A 17,614-nucleotide genomic window follows, 5' to 3' on the forward strand; every position below is an offset into this window, starting at 1 on the left:
AAACCTAATGTAGTGGGTTAGCACACATCATATATTATTGCGATTGGGTAACGCTAGTACAAATTTAAAGTTTGCTTTTTTTATTAGCATACGCTTGCTTCTATGGGGACACTAAAAATTAAATTCTTTTTTTTATTAAAACAATGGTATACTTTTTACTTAGGTGGTGTTCCGTTGCTAAGGTATTAAAAATATATATGGATTTGCTAGAAAAATATAACGATGGATGACCTTATTTGAGTTGATGTATAACCTTGCGCTATTATTTATTTGTTTACTGAATGTAAGGAGGGGCAAAAATTTCAATTAACTTCTTTTTCATGATCAAATGAAGGTTCGACGTAAAAAGGAGTTCCCCATCAATGTTCCAACAACTAAAAGCATAGAACTCTTGTATGTATACGTAAATTACTCTCAAATTGGTGAGTGCTCAACCTTGAAGTATCGCCAAGAGCATTATATTTCAATTCAGTAATCCTCTCGTGTTTAACAAATTTAAAATTAAAATGGTCTTCGTTTATGTCGGAAAGCTCTGCAAACCAAGTATCAAAAGAAAATTAAAACTTAAGGTGGTTGTTATAACGTTCGTTATGTTGCTTATTATCGAAATGAAAAAAAGTTGGTAACAACTGCACAGTTAATATACTTAGCAAGTGATGAATATAAGCCGTCCGAGAGCACTTCCCCACCAAAATTAGATCTGCAATGCCGTCATCGAGCTTATTTTGGGGAGCCATACCGCCCGGGCACTTGGCACACTAGTGAGGGGGAAGTTTAAGGATACTGACGGACCAAACGGCCCTCCTCGCGCACAAGCAGACCTGACAACGACAGACGGCGATATTTACGCAGAGGTGTTCGCCTTCCACATGTGTCCATCCCTCTCTGTCTGTCTCCGAGTCGTTCAAGGGCACCGCTCTCTTGAAACTAATTCTTCCATAGTAAAACTCGGGGGTCATCACCCTCTGAAAGCCTGAAATACAAATACACTCAGCAGCCTTGCGAGGGACAAAAAGTCTGCACACCCGCATAGTCGTATCGGCTGGGCCCCATCCATCTGTATTTCTCTGCTCGTTAACTGTTAACGATGATGATGGTCAAAGGAGGACTATAGTTACCTGAAGTCCTCATTACGTCGCCTAGAAAACCGTAGCTCATCATTGTCACCACGTGTTTTACCTCGTTAATACATGCACTAAATAAGTTAAAGGTGAAAGAAGTCGACGTGAAATTCCATTACAAGTGCTCCCTGATTAAAGACTTGCGCGCAGTCGAGTGGTCGGTGGTTTCCAAGAACGATGTGAAGGGCGGACGTCACAGGCGTGGCCACTCCGCATGTAGTATAGGCTTAAAAAATCTGTGTTGGACGCAGAGGGTAAAGCTAAACAAACAAACGAATGAGGAACCAAGACAATTGGTTGAGCCCCCTGGGAGCGGGCTGAGGCAGATGTCGGAATCTACAGAAATAACCGCATCCAAAACCTGTCAAATATTTATTAAGTAGTCAGTAATTCCGACAGACTTCCCAAACTACTACGCTACTTCGCCACCACAAACTTAAACCTATAGAACTGTTCTTAGCTTTCATTTGTGCATACAATCTAATAAAAATATTAACAAACCTCGTTAAACGTTCCGTCGCCTCCGATGCACACGAGGCCTATAACCATATAAAACAATGAGCGGCGAGGATACAAGGGGGATGGAAGGGACAAGTCGCACCGTCATAATTCTTTAAATTAGACTTATAAACAATATCCTTAGCATGCCCACTGTACTCGGTCACTGGATGACTAGAGAATAGCACAAGCAAACAGTTGTAAGTGAGTATGTTTTTACCACAAACTTCAAAGAAAATGCGAGCCAATGAAAAAATGGGTGCCACATGTTTTCTCCATATGCGCAACGCCGCTTTCTTTCCGCCATAGGGGTTAACAATCACCAATAACGATCTGGGCCGCTTTTGCTTGACCGCCTCTAAGGAAACAAGAGGGTTTAGTCAGCCTGTTCCTTAAGCTTTGGGGTTGTGCTGCTGCTAGTAAGAGTTCACGCATCATATTGAAGAGCTATTTAAGAAACCACACGAAACAAGAGTATTTAGCGCATTCACTGTTGCTCGGCAATCGGATACAGATTCAGCGATGAACAGATGGAATTTCAGCACAAGTCCATAAGACCCTATATAATTTTATTAGCCATCTAGTAAGCGGTCAGTAATAATGGACCTTCGAGGGACGCGGCCTCAGAAACTAAAAACGAGAAGGAATGCTTCCTTGGAGGAACCACAGATTTTAACTTTTTGAAAGAATTTATGAGAAAAGTCAGCTTGATATACCGCTCTACTCATAATGCAATCTATATTATAATGTTTTTCTTTAAAGACAAATAAGGATCCATGTTGATAACTGGATGCCAAATAACAATAAAAGAATTACATAGTCTTAACCCACCAAAGAGATAAGTTAAATGTACCGAGTAGTTCTCATCTTCCCTTTTTATCATTTTTGCTATACAAACAATTGAAAGTACGTATTAATTATTAAAATTATAACTACAAAAAGTAGCTGGGTTTATATTATGGAATTTTATTATTGCATATATCTTTTTTTACAGCCAAAGACAATTTTTAAATTTGTCTGTGTGTACTCCCTTGCATTCTTTTTTATTATTTTGGTATAGAAGAAGATCCCCCTGCCTGCTGTTCGTAGTTTCCTTGACTTATTGTATATAAAGTAATCAAAAAACTGCTAATTCCGCCCTCCTTGGCTCCCACTAAGAACCTTAAAGGCCCGATTCTTGATTCATTATAGAGAATACCTTTTTTAAAGGTTTCGTAACGAAAATGTTATTAACTGAAAGATTTAGAGGACTTTTATTTTTGCTTCGCTCATCTAATATTTATATAAAGATTATATTGTGCTATCAAGAGTATTACGCTCAGTACCTATCAATTCCAAGCCCCCTTCTTTGCCTTTTAAAGCTTTTGTATTTTTTGGTTGTAAGTTTCCTTCACTAAGTATAAGATAAGAAAAGTATATTATATAGCTTTTATAGTTTCCAGCGCTGCCTCTTTGTTACCAACAGCAGAATTTGAACCTTACTTCCGTGAAATCATTCGATTGAGAGGCAAAATAGGGTTGAAAGTGAAGTTGAGGTAAAGCCGTAGACTCAGCAGTTCTTTCCTCTACACATAAATACTATTTTATCAGAGGACGCTAAATTAATATACTATTATTTAGGGGATATGATCGCCTTCTGTACGTTTATTATTCTCAACTAGTTAGTAAACTTAGAACTTTAACAAATAAAATTTTGCTGTTTCTAATAAATTTTTTTTATAGATCTGTTAAAAGGCTTGAATTATGAGCTGCTGGTGAAGAACTTTAAATTATAGAAACTAAACCACTCAGCTAACTTAAAAAATAGAGTGCCTAATTTTTAACTCAAAAAATTTATTAAACAAAACAGTGAAAACATTGAAATTATAACGGAATACGCAGCATCTTTAAAGCCTAACTAAACTCTTGCACTTAACGGTGTATACTATTCAGGCCCTAAGCTTCCGTGAAAAAAGATCCGGAAACTTGATTAAACTATACATATGCTCCCATCACTGAAAGATGAACAATTGCAACCTGTAATTACTAAGTGCGCAGTGCTAACTGGATTGTTGGTAAAAGACTTTTTCTTTCAAAAGCAGTTTGACGAAAAAATACCTCTAATAATCCGCATATTTTTATTAGCGAATCTTTCTTCAAAGTTATAAGGATCGTCTAAAGAGAGCGCCCTATTCATTCATGGTACAACATTGTGTTTATTTTTATAAAACTTGAAAACAAGAACCTCAGCTCCTTCCTTAAATCTTTTGACGGTGCTAGATCCACAGCTAGAAAAAATAAGTATACCACAATAAGAAAAGATTTATCAAACTTCCGCTTAGCTATAACGTTAAGAACAACTCCCATAAATAAAATTATATAAATCGTAATCTATTATTAACGTGCGAGCTGGTTATACGCCAAGTTTGGAACTCAATGATGTTATGGAGTTCTCTAATTTAATTATAGTTTGTATTTTTTGGAATGTGAGTCAAACAAGACTTCTTAGAATATATCACTTTATGAATCAAACTGTTAGTTTTTACAATATTTTGTTTAGGTTGCCCTTTGGTACTTGTGTGGGCAGTAAAAATTAATTTTAAGTATTTACCACTCTCCCTACAAAATGTTTCAATACTCGGTGCCGAATGCTCTCGCTTAATAGAAAAAGTCTTCTCAATTTTGCCTAATAAAATTAGTATATATAATAGTTGGTCAGTAAAAAAGGACAGTTTTTTAGCAATAATACGAGGCGTAAAGGCACTGGAGGACGAAGTGCGGTCGAGTATAGCGCCTGATCCTTTATAAATTTCGGGTTTAACATCACTTTCTTTCTCTTCGCAAAGTCTTGTAACGCTGACTATATTCTTCACGTTGATTTTATACTTCTTTTCTAATTTTCTAATTAAAAAAATTTATAAGTTTATACATGAGGCGCTTACTTGATTTCCAAAAATAATTTGGGTGAAAAAACTCTAATGATTTGTTGTCCAACGTTACGAGTGTTTTTAGACCATTTACGACCATTAACGTTTTTATAATATGCGGTGTTTCTGGTTCCATAAAATTTTTAGGGGCTAAATCATTTGTCTCATTCTGTATGCAGCATATTGATTAATAAATATTTAAAATTTGAAAAATAATATAAAGTATAATTTAACTAAGTTTAAGCTTGTCCTAAGGGCCTCAAACCAATTAAATTAATAATTTACTCAGTTTTAAATTGGAATTACAACCTTAACCGAGAAAAAAGGAGATTTAAAGCCTTTACTCTCTCTTTTTTGAATCGTCGAAGAAGTTGAATTCATGCCCAAATGATCTACTTTGCCGGTCATTAAGAAAGAATACTAATGCTACTGTAAACCGTAGCTACGAATTGAACCATTTAGTTTGCAACACACTTTAAGTTGGTAAGGAAATAAGCTTACAAAGTATAAACGACTTAGTATTATATAAAACCACAGAAGTTTTAGGGCCACTAATCCACAAAATTAGTAAACCCCCATCCTTACCTTTAAGAGTTTTAATAAAAACTTGCTTTACTTTATAATTGACCAAAAAATTTCCTATAATTAAGGTATTTAGGTATTAACTTATAAGTGCTCTTCATTGTCAAAGTAATTTATTAACGGCTGAAACTAATATATACTAAGGGAGAAAAAAAATAATGATAAAGATTTAGCTATATGTGTTGTTTTAAAATATGGAGACGAAATATGAAAACTTCGTGTAAAATATACCTATTTTTATGCACATTATTATCCAAAAAATGAGTACAGATATAGCAACACAGTTAAAGCTATTTTGTTTTGGCAAAAGTTTAAGGCCTAACAATATTCCTTATTATAACTAATACACTAAAATCACACCTTTTGGAGAAAAGTACAATATATAAGCTTGAAAACCCAAAATACTACAATTGAATTATTTTAAATTTTTATTTTTACCAGCCTGGAAATAGTTTTTTCGAGTTTATAGGCTTACTGTAGGTATATTTTTAAGTTTAAAAGTAATTTTCATGAAACTATTTACATTACTTATCTCCCATTACTGGACCACCAGCTTTTAAGCTAACAATCGGAAACTAGTAGGTTTCATTGCTGAAAGGGTACTATCAAGACTCTCTAGAAGTAAGCAATTGAGAGTCAACCTGCAAGAATCCACCCCAACCCTCATTTTTTTCAATAATTGCCAGTCTTAAAAAAAACTGGACTTGGAAAGGGAAGACATATTCCTTTATTGTGTTTTAGCGGGCGAGTGAATCAGCAATCCTAGAGGGTTTACTTAGTTTTGTTCTGCCATAATAGAGCCTATACATATCTTCCTTTTAATGCTTATTTATACTTTTAACAGTTATTTGCTGACTGAAAAGGAACATTACAACTTTAACTAAGGAGTTGCTCTTTCATGATAAGACTTTAAAAAGTTACTATAATAACTTGTCCTCCTAAAGTAAAGCAAGGCTTTATTCCCGAAGCGTGAACAAGCTTGGATTTTACCACCTTCAGTAAAGTAAGAAAAAGCAGTCTTATCCAACAAATGACATTTTTTCAACGCTTACTTTCTATTATTCCAAAAGCGGCAGGGTGTTCTTTTTGTTTAGAAGTGGACCTCTTGCTTTGACCCTTTAAGCCAAGTTAATTTATTAAGTTAATCAGCTGGGTTACTGTGAGAGAGATTGCTCAGATGAGAGCTGGGGGTATAAAATACTTGTATACCCCAAAGCCTATAGATAATGAAGGCAGCTTAGTACTCCTTCAAAGCTATTTGGTTAAGTACGAATAAAAGGTATCTCACTTAGAGCTTTCTTATTTAATTGGGCTTTTGGATGCAACAAAGCTTGCATTAGTTTATGATTGAGTAAACTCTGTGATTAAGGCTCTTAAGTTTGTAGTACCTTATCCCTCGAATGAGTCAGAAATTTTTATCTCTAACGGAACCCAGGTATTTACTTTCCATCGGTTATAGAGTAGATGTTAGCGTTGTATAAGAAACTTGGTAATTGAGCTAGTCCTACCTGCCCTGTGTACTTATTGACTTGCCCTCCCTTTAAGCATGAAATTAGTACTAGAAGTAAAATTACAGGCTCGGTTTAAACAGTAGACTCTAAAGGTGCAAGAGAGTAGTAATAAACCACTACGTGCTTTAAGCGGAGAAACTACGACTCTGGTACTAATGGCTCTAGCTTACTCTGAGTAGTTAATTCAGTTAAAGTACAGTAGTACTGATTTTGATATTTAAGTACGCTGACTTCATTTCCGAGCTGTTCACTTTAACTAAGCGATGCAAGGAGTGTTTGAGTGTTACAATACCTTTTTGTCCTATAATGCATACCAAGATGAAATTTCTGTTCTTCTTGTTTATGTAGGGGTCTATTTTTTATATTTTAAGAATGCTTGGCCCAAATTTTAGGGTTATACATCTTTCAGTGACGGCCTTTGCGTTTTTGTTTATGATATATATTACCAATATATCCCTGTTTATGGTGCTATTACTTTAGGAAATTCAAGCTACAGTAGTGTTATCAGTCGTCTTCAATAAATGTTAAAACGACGAAGCAGTATATTAGCTTAGAAATTACAGTAGCAATCCTAGAATTAAGCAAGAAAAACAACCCAACTTAATAAAGGACAATTAAAGCATTTACTAACACTGAGTGATCTATTATTACATAGTTTAAATTTATATGAAGTGGGACTGCTCTCACCGACCTGCCCTCGAAGAATGAAGCTCGCCGAAAATCATATATAAGAGGGTACCTAACGCTCCTCTGCCATCTTGCTCTGACAAAGCCATGTGGACTTAAACGTCATCATGTAAAGCAACCAAAGGTTCAGCGTTGTAGCAAACCTACTTCTATGCGTTTATGAACTTTACTAAACTGATGTTGCCCTGTTCTTTCCAAAAGAACAGGCTTTCGTTTTATAGGGATTTTTATCTAGTAAGTACTGACCTGGGCTGCCATTTAGGCCTAAAAAAACATAGAATTCGATTTTGCGGACTTTCTCAAGCTATAAACCCATCGAAAACTTTATAGTTGAATTACCTGACTTTTGGTTTAGGTATTATCTTACTAGGTACTCGGGCTCATTGTGAAATACTGTCTCTTGAATAAGTAATGGCGTACTAAATTCATGTTTGAAATACCTTGTTGTATGCTTACATGTAAAAAAATAAATACAATAATACTCTTTACTAATATCTACTATATTAAAAGCCTCCTGACTAGTTTTTTGGGTGATGTCAACCTTAGCGAACAACCTTAATAGTAAATTATACTTTTTTTTGCCCACAATAAGATTGTCTTCAAAAAAACTTTGTATAAGGAAGGGTTTTTGACGTCCACTCAATGCTTGAGCCTGTACCAGCATATTTGCCTTTGTCGTTATTTTTTTTTTTGTATCTTAAAGCTTGTCTGGGCTTGGGCTTCCTTGGCTTTGAACTGAGCTCACAGCGATCTTGACTAACTTCATTACTCTAAGTTAGGTTTCCCCTCAGCAGTGTAGGTAGGCCTAAGTGGTAGGGCTATGCAGCTTTCAGGGTTGTATTTGACTGTGAGCTTTTAGCTTAAACTTTAACTTCCAAGCTTTCGTTCGAGTCAACTATACCTCTTAAGCAGAACAAGGAGTGTTCCTTGTCCTTTGGCTCCTTCGTAATGCGTTCGAGAATGCTCGGTCCTATATTTCAATGCACTTCAACTTCTAAATATTGTATACCAACTATTCGTTTAAAGAATAATTATATACCTATTTATCCTTTAAACAATGCCGTCACAAAACGTATACCCCCGAAAATTATAAAAATAATGGAAAACAACTATTCATAATCAACCTTATTTAACAGTATATCAGAAAACTATATACAATCATATAATTATTTAATTTCCATTTTAGTTAGACTAATTAATTATTTTTACTTATAGTTCGATGAGAGCAATTCAAAACATGTTGCCGTTAGTTATCTACCAAATTTTTTTTTGGCGAATATAAGTGTTTTTGGGCCTTTGGAAAAGTATTTGGCAAGGAAACAGAGTTTTAACCCCGTATGTTGCCATTTCTATGTAATATATTTATTCTACTCAAAAAAAGAATATATATCTGCAACTTAAAGTTTTATACTATCCTCGACGATAAGCAAAAAGCTTAATATATAGTGTCCATTCCAACACAGATATTACTTTATGGCAATTTATAAGAAAGTTCTGTGTCACAGTAGTCATAAAGATTCTCAGTTCATAAACTTAATTCTTTACAAGATTATGAAAAATAAAAAGAGTACAAGCTACTAATTACTACTACTGTATTTTATTATCTTTAAGGGGACCAAAAAAATTGGAATGATTCGTTATTTTGAGGATGACGGCAACTTAGGTAGGATTAATAATAAAAAACATGTGGGTTGCATATATACACGAAGCGAGAGAATACCGCGAAATAGGCCTCATTGTTACAACTTTAAAAATTGAATTTCCGTTCTAAATAACTCAAAAAGACAGGTCCTTAAAAAAATTAAATAAGTCGTAAATGATAACCAATTATACCTAAATATAGCTCCTACTAGATACAGACTATTTACACCTCATGTGCTCTTAGCAGTTCTAACAAGGATGTCATATCAACCAGAATATGACCATAGTTTATGACTAGTTACCCTAAAAATAGCCCAGGGAGGGTTATAATCCCACCTAGTTCTTTTTTGCGTATCTCTCTCTCATAGTTATTAATTTCCTCTAAAATATTGCTCTATATAAAACCTTAGTAAATTAGTTTTCTTAACCAGACTAAAATATCTAGTAAAACTAGACAGAACTGGGCACTGGTCAAATGACTATTCATAGAGGATTTTAACATGTACAGGTAAACGTATAATTTATAAAAGGGCTAACTCAGTAACCCACCGAGCCTCGAGTTGGTAGATGTTTTAGGTCTAAAAGAACCTAAAATACTAAGACGTCATCCCCTCCTACTAAGGATTCTAGTATTACAATTAGAATTATCGTTTCTGCTGCTCCATGATGGATGAAAACAGTTTAACTCTCCACAAACAATGATTGAATGGGCATCGTCCAACAACTTATATATCTTTAACATTCAGATTCTTATCGGATGCTTATATGTAGATAAAATGTTTACAGACCAGCATTTCTAAGTTTACCGCGGATGCCAGTTGATTTTATACTCTGCAGCCCAAAATATCCAAAAAGGAGTGTCTAATGTTCTTTATTAAAAAGTGTCTACACCTTTACCCCCTATTACAACGGTCTTTCTAATAAGCCGTGTAATTTGGGTACAAAACCCATCACCACTCTCATGTGAGTTTCAGATATTAGCGCAAACAAGTCTAGTTAATGAATGCGAAGTCATCAAAAAAAAGCGCAAGGCAAAATAATAACAGTAATGTTTATTTAAATGTTACCGGGAAGATTTCACTTGCCAATGGACTAAACCTGCGGAAGTTTTACCATTTTTAAGAGCGACTGGTTCCAGCCGTGCGTTACGCAACTCTCGAGCTCTTCTAAGCAACGTGCAATCCATTCATTCTTTTTAATGGCTCTTATAGTTCTTTTTTTGGTCCTAAACCCCTTTTGCGTTCCGAATAAGTAATTTAAAAAGTTTTACATTATTTTTTTTCAATTATTGCCGATTGTTTAATTTTAAAATAAGTCGCTCATCGATCTATAGATGTGTGTGCTGATGGCTTCCGTTAAAGGCTAACAATTTGTTTTAAAGTAAACTCATCCAAATTAGTGAAAAATTGCGCAGTTTTAGTCTACAGTCTCCTGGGCGTAAGTTTTGTTTGGTGAAAGTATATTGTCCGGTGATTAAAGTGACCACCCCACATTTAATTGGTTTTCCCTAAGGGGCGTATTTCAGGATCCGGCAACCTGGATAACTAGCAGGGTTATATAAAAACTTCAACAAAATAATTTCTTACCAACCAATCATAAAATTAATTTACGTAAAACAACATTAAAAACAAACTTAAGAAAAACGTAGTGATTAGTTAAACTTCAAAAAAAAAAAAATTGCTTTGTTATTTTTTGTTATGTTTGGTTAAGTATATGTAGAAAGTTAATAGTAATGAAGGGGTACCCTGATGGCATCACTTTTGAGATGCTGAAGAAATCGCCATTAACAAGGATGCATTATCTGCACCTCCTAGTAAAAGCTGCGATGGTCCTTAGCGCCTTTTCAGTTCTATGGAAGACGGCGACCGTTGTGATGTTGCCAAAGACACTTAAACCTGAATCAGTAACTAGCAAGTACCGACCCATCAGTCTCTTGTCAGCGGTCAGCGAAGTGGGTGAGGTCGTTTTACTGCGCCGCCTAAAAGAGGTCGTTAACACACGGGAACGCCTTGCCGAAACTTCAGTTTGGATTTTCGGCAAAGGCACTCAACAACTCAGCAGCTCCTCCGCTTAACTGTATATGAAACACTCGTGCTTTTAACTTTAAGAAGGCAACAGGCGCTGTCTTCCTGGATGTATAACAAAGCACTTGATCATGTTTGGCATGAAGTCTGCTGCACAAACTGCGCTCGTTATCCGTGCCTCATGCTCTTTACAACGTGCTGAAGTCATATCTAAATGACCGCGTCTTCAGCGTGCGCGTGGGGAATGCATAGTCGCCGCTGCGATCTCTGACAGCAGATGTTCTTCAGGTACCCCTTTTTTCGCACCTTTTATTTGCAATTTATAGGACCGACGTGCTATTGCCGTTAAATCCACTTTCACGAATGACCCTCTACGCTGATGATACGGCCATTTACTCATCATCGAGGTCTCCCGTCTTGCTATGCAAGCATTTACAGCGCTATCTTGACGCCCTTGCTGACTAGTGCCGAATTTGGAAAGTTTGTATAAATGCGAGGAAGAGCAAAGCGTTTTTAGCCCTAAGAAATGCGTCCCTGTGTTAGCGCCCTTAACCTTTGATGGCGTGAAGATCCCGTGGTGTTCTCAAGCGAAATACTTGGGGGTCATCAGCAACATACTTTCCTGGCACACCCACGTGGGCTACCTGGTGGCGAAGGTCGAGGCAGCAACTAAGGTGCTTTACCCTTTACTATGCAACAAGGGCAAACTTTCTCTGCGAAACAAACAGCAATTGTATATGTCTTACATCCCCAAAAATGACATACGCCTCTGCTGCTTGGACCTATGCCTCGAGTGCAATAGCGTCAGCACTTCAAGTGCAACAGAACGTCTTAATGCACGTGCTGACAAACACGCTGTGGTTTGTGCAATATGAAACTCTTCACCGGGGCCTGCAGCTGGGCCCCCTTAAGACGCCATCTTCCAACATAACGCCAACGCCCTTTACGACAGGCTAGCCAGGCACACTAATCGCCCGCTGGGGAGTGAACTTATTTACAAGCCATGGGACGGGGCACGCTATCATCGCCTACCTGACGCGCGCTAGCGCTAGTTTTGTATGTTTGTCAAGAAAATGATGATACCTTTTCGATTGAAAGCTACTTTGTAATAAGTCTGCGATCACTCCTGACTGAGAGCTGGAGTATTCGAAGTTTCTTTGACACCATCGAGCACCAGGAACTGCCGCTAATAAATAAATAACCTAAAAACTCACTTTACTAGGCACCGAAACAGCAAAGTTTTCTTTTTAATAACTAGAGATATAGATTCTTTCCCCCCTCCCACTCATCAGAGCCACCTTATTTCCAGAACTTCTTTTCAAAAGGAAACAGTTTCTTATAGATTTTTTGAAAATAATTACTTTATATTAATTTTTATTATCTGTCCATTCCAATATCTTACATTGCCCTATTAAATGTATCAGTACCAAAAACTACAGCTTAAGTACCGGAATTGTCAAAAATAACACTTTTTTATATATTGACTATCTATGTACATGAAGCGAGTGCATTTTATATGTATCAACGTAATAGAATTGAAGTTGTATACTAATAAATTTAGCACAGTGTATTCCCAAAACATCCAAGGAACTGTCGCTAATAAATAAATATATAAAGGGATAACTGGTTTTTCCCTCATTCAATTTCTTATTTTTATTCTTTTTATGCTTTTTTTACCTTATGTTAACTGTGTATTTTTAGTTAAATGAACTCTAATGAGGAGTCACGAATTAAAGCGCACTTTGTTAAAAGTTTGATTTAAAGATTGCGTATACTTAACGCGCAAGAGCCAATTATATTAGTTACAAACATGTTTATAACGTACGCGTGTGAGTAACGTATGATAAAACCTTAAAACGACGTATTCACTCGAGAAGTTTTATCTGTCGGATTTAATGCGAAGTAATTATATAAAAGATTCTACTCCTCCCTCCCTTTTATTATATAATAAAAATAATGCTCTATAGTTAAATCGTGAGAACTACGCGAAGGGGAGGTTGAGATTAACAATTTAACTCGTTGCTACACCTGTAAATTGTGTATTTGCGTCTGACATGGATGTTCAAGAGTTAAACTGTTCGGAAGAAGGAGTTAAAGCACTACTTTTTCTTGAAACACAAATGGGGTGGCTATTCAGAGAAGGGGAAAAAGATTGAAAATTTACAAAACAAGAAAAATGAAGCTTTAAAAGAGTCAGTGCAAGTTAAGCTTATATTCAGGTCTAAAGATTTAAAAGAAGGAGTAGTGGCAACAACGTTGGCGCAAGGATTTACACCTAATTTTAAAAAAATACGTTGTGTAGACGTTAATTATTAGAGGTAACACAATTTATAATAAAAGCAGTGCAGTAGTAAGCGATTTGAGGATCATAGTTATAATAAACTGAATAATAGTGGTAACAGTAATACTGGTATAATTATAGTAAGAGAGTTTATGATAGACGCCAATAAATGTTGTTTAAAAGAAAGAGCATAGATTCCAGCTTGAGTGGTGGAAGGTTAAATAGAAGAGGTCAAATGCAATAGCTTGTTAGATTCTGGTCCCAGTTTTAGTTTTATTTCTAAAAACTACCTTCACAAATATGGCCTTATAAGTTAACATTTATCAAAATTATTTGGAGGGGGACCTGTATTACCTCAGGTGTCGTTACGGTTAATTTGTCACTAAATGGCGTTTTTATTTAAGATGTTATGTTAAACATTATGGATCATTCACTAGGAACAAGACTGGACGTACTACTCGGAAAAAACCATTTTAATAGTTTTTTGTTTCGGATAGTGGGTCTTAAATGATATAAACCTTAATGGAAAACAGTGTATAGAGGAACAAAGCAAGCAATAGATTTTTTCGATAAAAAGGCAGAGGGGTCTAGGGTCGCCAATTTTGATGATGTAAAGAGATTAACTGCCAAATGGGCTTAGAAGATGTAGGGCGAGAGCTAATGAGCTTGAGATCCGAAAGAATTAAAATAAAAGATGTTAAAATTTTCGCTCAAAGGATATACAATTCAAGGTGGAACCCCGAAGTTAAAAATGTTACGGAACTGGCACCGTTGAAAGTTAAAATTAAGAAAACTCTTAGCGAGTATAGTCTTAATACGAAATTAAGGAAAAACATAGGTCAGGGTTATCATGCGGGAGTGCGAGGAGCTATTAAAAGCGGGATATTTAGAGGAAACATCCTACATGGCAATGGAATCATGTGCAAGTTGTGGTGGAAAAGCCAACTGTTAAAGATGCTTATGCATAAGGAATTAGGTTATCAACAGAGAAGTTCATGAGTATGTGTGCTGCGTTACATAAGTTAAATGACAGGTGTGTAGTGGAAAGATACCGGCACCGACTAAGGAGAATATTAATATTTCGGTTAAAGGTAACCAGTTGGAAAAATATATTATATGAGCCACAAAGCTTCCTGGTAAAAAAAAACTCAATTAAACCAGAAATTGTACTTTTATACAAATAATCCTAACGAGAAAATAACAAAGTGGTGTGCACGTAAAAATTTTCATGTAAAAAGTTGTTACTCATTTCCTCGAGCGCCACTTGTTACCGCCTCCGGTGGCTAGGCTTTCACCTATTGGCATGTTGGAAAAATCTAACATTATTTATGAGTTAAAAAAGGGAAAGTTTTTAAATAAAATATTTTAAATAGCAGATTCTTTTTTTTTCTAAAGAACGTATTATTATTATACAGTAGGGAGAGTAAAAAATGAGCAAAGAACTTCCTTTTTTTACAGTACAAGTCTTATTATTTTATATGGTTAGTATATCTCAAGAACTGTACTTACCTTCAGGTTTAAAATTTTATCTTTTCCTTTGAATTTTTTTAAAAAAAAAATAAGAATCCCACTTAATATGAACGCACTAACTATAGTAATTAGTGAAAACCCATTTCCTCTAGACTCCTTTGGGTTAAGGTATAAGCGAATAAGCAGTTTTACACTTGAGGTTGCACAGTTTCTACCCTTAGCACACTCGAAGTCCCGGAGTTCTACGCTGGTTAACTTAAAAGCTTCCCTTTATTTTTATAGCAATGTCTAAGAGCCGAGGTTTCTATTACGTTTTAATTCCCGCTGATCCCGACTTAACTTTGATGGAACATTATTTAAGCTACAGTGATGAAACTGAAACTAGTTGTCTTACCGATAGGTTAAAGGTGCAGTTCACTTTTTTTGTAATATCGCATCTTATATAATAACTGAATATTTTGCTTACGTAACTATTAATTTTTATTACTATTACTTATACTATAAAAACTAACATTAAATTTTTAAGTCATTATCACCGTCTTAACTCTCATTGTTACTTTACAATTTTTACTTTATATTGAAAGAGTTATTTTCAAAATTGTAAAGGTCTACATTCTTCTGTAATACAATCAGAAATTCTTAGGTCACAACTTGAGGAAGGATTAAAGAAAGAAAATTGTAATACTTTTTGATAATTTTTTGAGCCTTGTTTTAATTATAATCACTTATAGGTCATAGAGAGATAGATGAGAACATGATGAACCTGCTCCATGAAATGCAGGTAGTAGATATTATAGCTTTAAAACCCAATGCACCGGTTCACCAATTTGGTATGGCTCTTATTGTATATACCATCGTATATTTATAATCCGAACCATTTCCTCCCTTTACCTTTAATCACTTATTTATTTTTGGTCAAAAAAGATTGGTCTCCTTTTTATTTTATTAGTAACTCTATTATAGTACTGGATAGATAGATTAGTACAATAATGTCGCCACCTAGTATATAATATAAGAAGCTCGCGGCTCATAATCCTAACCGTACAATCGTTTACCTTTAACCTCTAATAAAACTTCTTCAAACTCTTCTATAGTGGGCGTCAACATGTATGTCGACGACAAGGCTGTTTCGAAGGGTCTACCCGTCAACTCCAGGGCAACTTCGTTAGCGCAACTATGCGGCTTGACCACTGAAGTTAGAGGAGATGCCTTCGTTGCAAAGGTTTTTGAGAATACAAAAGAAGAGTTCAAACGTTTAGACTTCAGATTGTCAGAGTGCAGGTGTCCAACCTCTCTTCTACTTTGTTTCTGTTTTAATTACTACTCTTGGTAGATCGGAGGCGGCATGGATTTCTGAGGCTAAACTCTTTAATACTAAGAAAGCTCAAGGGCTTGTTAGAGATGGCGTCTTTATAACACCACCCATTCTGTGTGCCAACTTGGGTTGCTACGAGAAGGGAACAAAAACATGCTCTGCTTGCTTAAAAACGAAATACTGCTCTTTTCGGTGTCAGAAAGAAGATTGGCAGCGCCATAAGCTGGATTGTAAAGAAAACAAAAATTAAATTTTTCTTGTTTATAAGATTAAAAACGGCACTCTTGAATCTAAGCAAGCTGTTAACCTTAATCTTTGACTTCGTTACCGGTCTGAGGAAAGAACATTTATTACTCTGCAAGATACCCTTTTTTGTAAAAAGACTACTTGTAAACTGCTGTTACGCCTTTCAAAAGTGAGACTTAGAAGTAGAACAAGTATCAAAACTCCAAAGTTTTCGCTTACATAATAATTCGCCCATAAAATTAAAAGCGCACTTATATAACGTATGAGTAGCTGCTGGGAATAGGTTTAAGCACTACTGCCTCAGACAATTTAGATCAAAAAAAAAGTAACAGAGCCATTAAATTGAAATGGGGGGTTGCAAATGCTGTTAAAACTTAAATAAAAAGCAATACTGTAAAAAAAATCTTTATTTAGAAAATCAATTTAGTAAAGAGGCAGAAGAACGCCCTAAGCAGAAAGCAACTACAGTTCATATTGGTCCTCAAAATCTTTAATAAATTACTAAAAGTTTAACAGTTAAACATAGGTACAATAGTATAGTATACCAGTCCATTAAATATTTACATAAACTAACCTTCAAAGTAACAAATAGACATATAAAACATCACTTCTAAAGGTCAATATTGTTACTGTACAAAAAATAACCTAAAGAAGGGCAATGGATCCAAAAAAGGTGCAAATTCACAAGTATTGCTATTAATAAAAAATTATAAACAACAACTACCATTAATTACATATATATATATATATATAAAGGATGGCCGCCTCAAAAAATAAGGTAGTTTCACGCGCCGAGCAAAAATTTATAGGTAGGCACACCCAATTTGCGGTACGCTCAAACGCAAATTACCAAAACGATCATCATTGGCAGCAGCAAAGTGATTATAACTTTAAGTGTATATATATACCCGCATAACTGAACTAACGGAAATTGTTTAGGTTGAGCTCGATGCCGTTACGTGATACTTATTAGTAGCAAAAGACAGGTGCTCAAAGCAATAATGCTGTTCAATGACTTGTTATCTGTAGACGATTCCTCAGTTCATAAATAGTTGCTGCAGGGCGCAAATAAGTAAATCCACGTGATCAAGTGAGAAGTCGGGAAAAAATAAAAATTAGCACCAGAAAAAAGTCAGCGATAAAAATTTTTATTATAGTATTTCTTTATTTATATATAAAAAGTGCCCAATCAAAGCACTATAAGTGTATGCCAGCAGGCGTGCCTTCTGCTTTCTATGCAAAACCATTTCTTTCGACTTTAAAGAGTCGCCGTGAGTCACTTTCATGCGCAAATTTTTGCAAAACGTTAATTTTTAATACCCGGAAATACGT

At 35.5% G+C, this 17,614-nt stretch overlaps 3 protein-coding genes and 2 long non-coding RNA genes across 6 annotated transcripts; 2 read left to right on the plus strand and 3 right to left on the minus strand.

The window, feature by feature from the left end:
• Positions 1-274: 274 nt before the first annotated feature.
• Positions 275-2,502, minus strand: LOC135143551 (ceramide kinase-like). The gene is made up of 14 exons (XM_064075427.1): positions 2,451-2,502; positions 2,226-2,339; positions 2,080-2,178; positions 1,840-1,977; positions 1,723-1,785; positions 1,623-1,660; positions 1,407-1,482; positions 1,241-1,347; positions 1,119-1,179; positions 1,026-1,067; positions 822-973; positions 647-758; positions 436-532; positions 275-374 (listed from the first exon to the last, which is right to left on the minus strand). The coding sequence occupies exons 1-14, from the start codon at positions 2,500-2,502 to the stop codon at positions 275-277; spliced, it is 1,251 nt and encodes a 416-aa protein (XP_063931497.1).
• Positions 2,503-2,640: 138 nt separating this feature from the next.
• LOC135143563 (uncharacterized) lies at positions 2,641-5,010 on the minus strand. Of its 2 annotated transcripts, XM_064075441.1 has the most exons (10): positions 4,835-5,010; positions 4,541-4,694; positions 4,348-4,491; positions 4,210-4,284; positions 3,844-3,886; positions 3,717-3,787; positions 3,636-3,662; positions 3,097-3,184; positions 2,945-3,012; positions 2,641-2,891 (listed from the first exon to the last, which is right to left on the minus strand). In XM_064075441.1, exons 1-10 carry the CDS (start codon positions 4,931-4,933, stop codon positions 2,782-2,784), a joined length of 879 nt encoding a protein of 292 aa, XP_063931511.1. In that variant the 5' UTR covers positions 4,934-5,010; the 3' UTR covers positions 2,641-2,781. The 2 variants fall into 2 exon arrangements, with proteins under 2 accessions (XP_063931511.1, XP_063931512.1); XM_064075442.1 differs by lacking the exon at positions 3,636-3,662 and having other exon boundaries at positions 3,079-3,184.
• On the plus strand, positions 2,773-3,957 carry LOC135143564 (uncharacterized). Its single transcript, XR_010282834.1, has 6 exons — positions 2,773-2,844; positions 2,909-2,998; positions 3,055-3,154; positions 3,210-3,257; positions 3,342-3,673; positions 3,744-3,957. It is a non-coding gene; the product is annotated as an uncharacterized LOC135143564 (long non-coding RNA).
• A 9,995-nt stretch (positions 5,011-15,005) lies between the features above and the next one.
• Positions 15,006-16,286, plus strand: LOC135143552 (uncharacterized). The gene is made up of 5 exons (XM_064075428.1): positions 15,006-15,128; positions 15,306-15,399; positions 15,453-15,551; positions 15,816-16,002; positions 16,055-16,286. The coding sequence occupies exons 1-5, from the start codon at positions 15,006-15,008 to the stop codon at positions 16,284-16,286; spliced, it is 735 nt and encodes a 244-aa protein (XP_063931498.1).
• A 442-nt stretch (positions 16,287-16,728) lies between these two features.
• LOC135143540 (uncharacterized) lies at positions 16,729-17,282 on the minus strand. The gene is made up of 3 exons (XR_010282830.1): positions 17,191-17,282; positions 16,928-16,975; positions 16,729-16,783 (listed from the first exon to the last, which is right to left on the minus strand). It is a non-coding gene; the product is annotated as an uncharacterized LOC135143540 (long non-coding RNA).
• Positions 17,283-17,614: the final 332 nt, after the last annotated feature.

The sequence above is a fragment of the Zophobas morio genome, unplaced genomic scaffold, assembly GCF_036711695.1.
Source record: "Zophobas morio isolate AGI-343-1 ecotype UQ-CSIRO unplaced genomic scaffold, CSIRO_AGI_Zmor_V1 ptg000064l, whole genome shotgun sequence".
In the NCBI taxonomy this organism is placed as follows: domain Eukaryota; kingdom Metazoa; phylum Arthropoda; class Insecta; order Coleoptera; family Tenebrionidae; genus Zophobas; species Zophobas morio.

Excerpts from the sequence above, each read along its gene's own strand:
- LOC135143551 (XM_064075427.1), bottom strand. The coding sequence starts at position 2,502 with ATGATAAAAAGGGAAGATGAGAACTACTCGGTACATTTAACTTATCTC. Across the intron at positions 1,483-1,622 it reads GCGACGGAACGTTTAACGAG|GTTTTGGATGCGGTTATTTC; the intron begins GTTTGTTAATAT and ends AATATTTGACAG. Across the intron at positions 1,068-1,118 it reads CGACGTAATGAGGACTTCAG|AGAAATACAGATGGATGGGG; the intron begins GTAACTATAGTC and ends GTTAACGAGCAG.
- LOC135143563 (XM_064075441.1), bottom strand. The coding sequence starts at position 4,933 with ATGACCGGCAAAGTAGATCATTTGGGCATGAATTCAACTTCTTCGACG. Across the intron at positions 4,695-4,834 it reads CTCCTTTTTTCTCGGTTAAG|AATGAGACAAATGATTTAGC; the intron begins GTTGTAATTCCA and ends TGCTGCATACAG. Across the intron at positions 4,285-4,347 it reads CTCCAGTGCCTTTACGCCTC|GCAAAATTGAGAAGACTTTT; the intron begins GTATTATTGCTA and ends TAATTTTATTAG.
- LOC135143552 (XM_064075428.1), top strand. The coding sequence starts at position 15,006 with ATGTCTAAGAGCCGAGGTTTCTATTACGTTTTAATTCCCGCTGATCCC. Across the intron at positions 15,400-15,452 it reads AGGATTAAAGAAAGAAAATT|GTCATAGAGAGATAGATGAG; the intron begins GTAATACTTTTT and ends AATCACTTATAG. Across the intron at positions 15,552-15,815 it reads TGCACCGGTTCACCAATTTG|TGGGCGTCAACATGTATGTC; the intron begins GTATGGCTCTTA and ends ACTCTTCTATAG.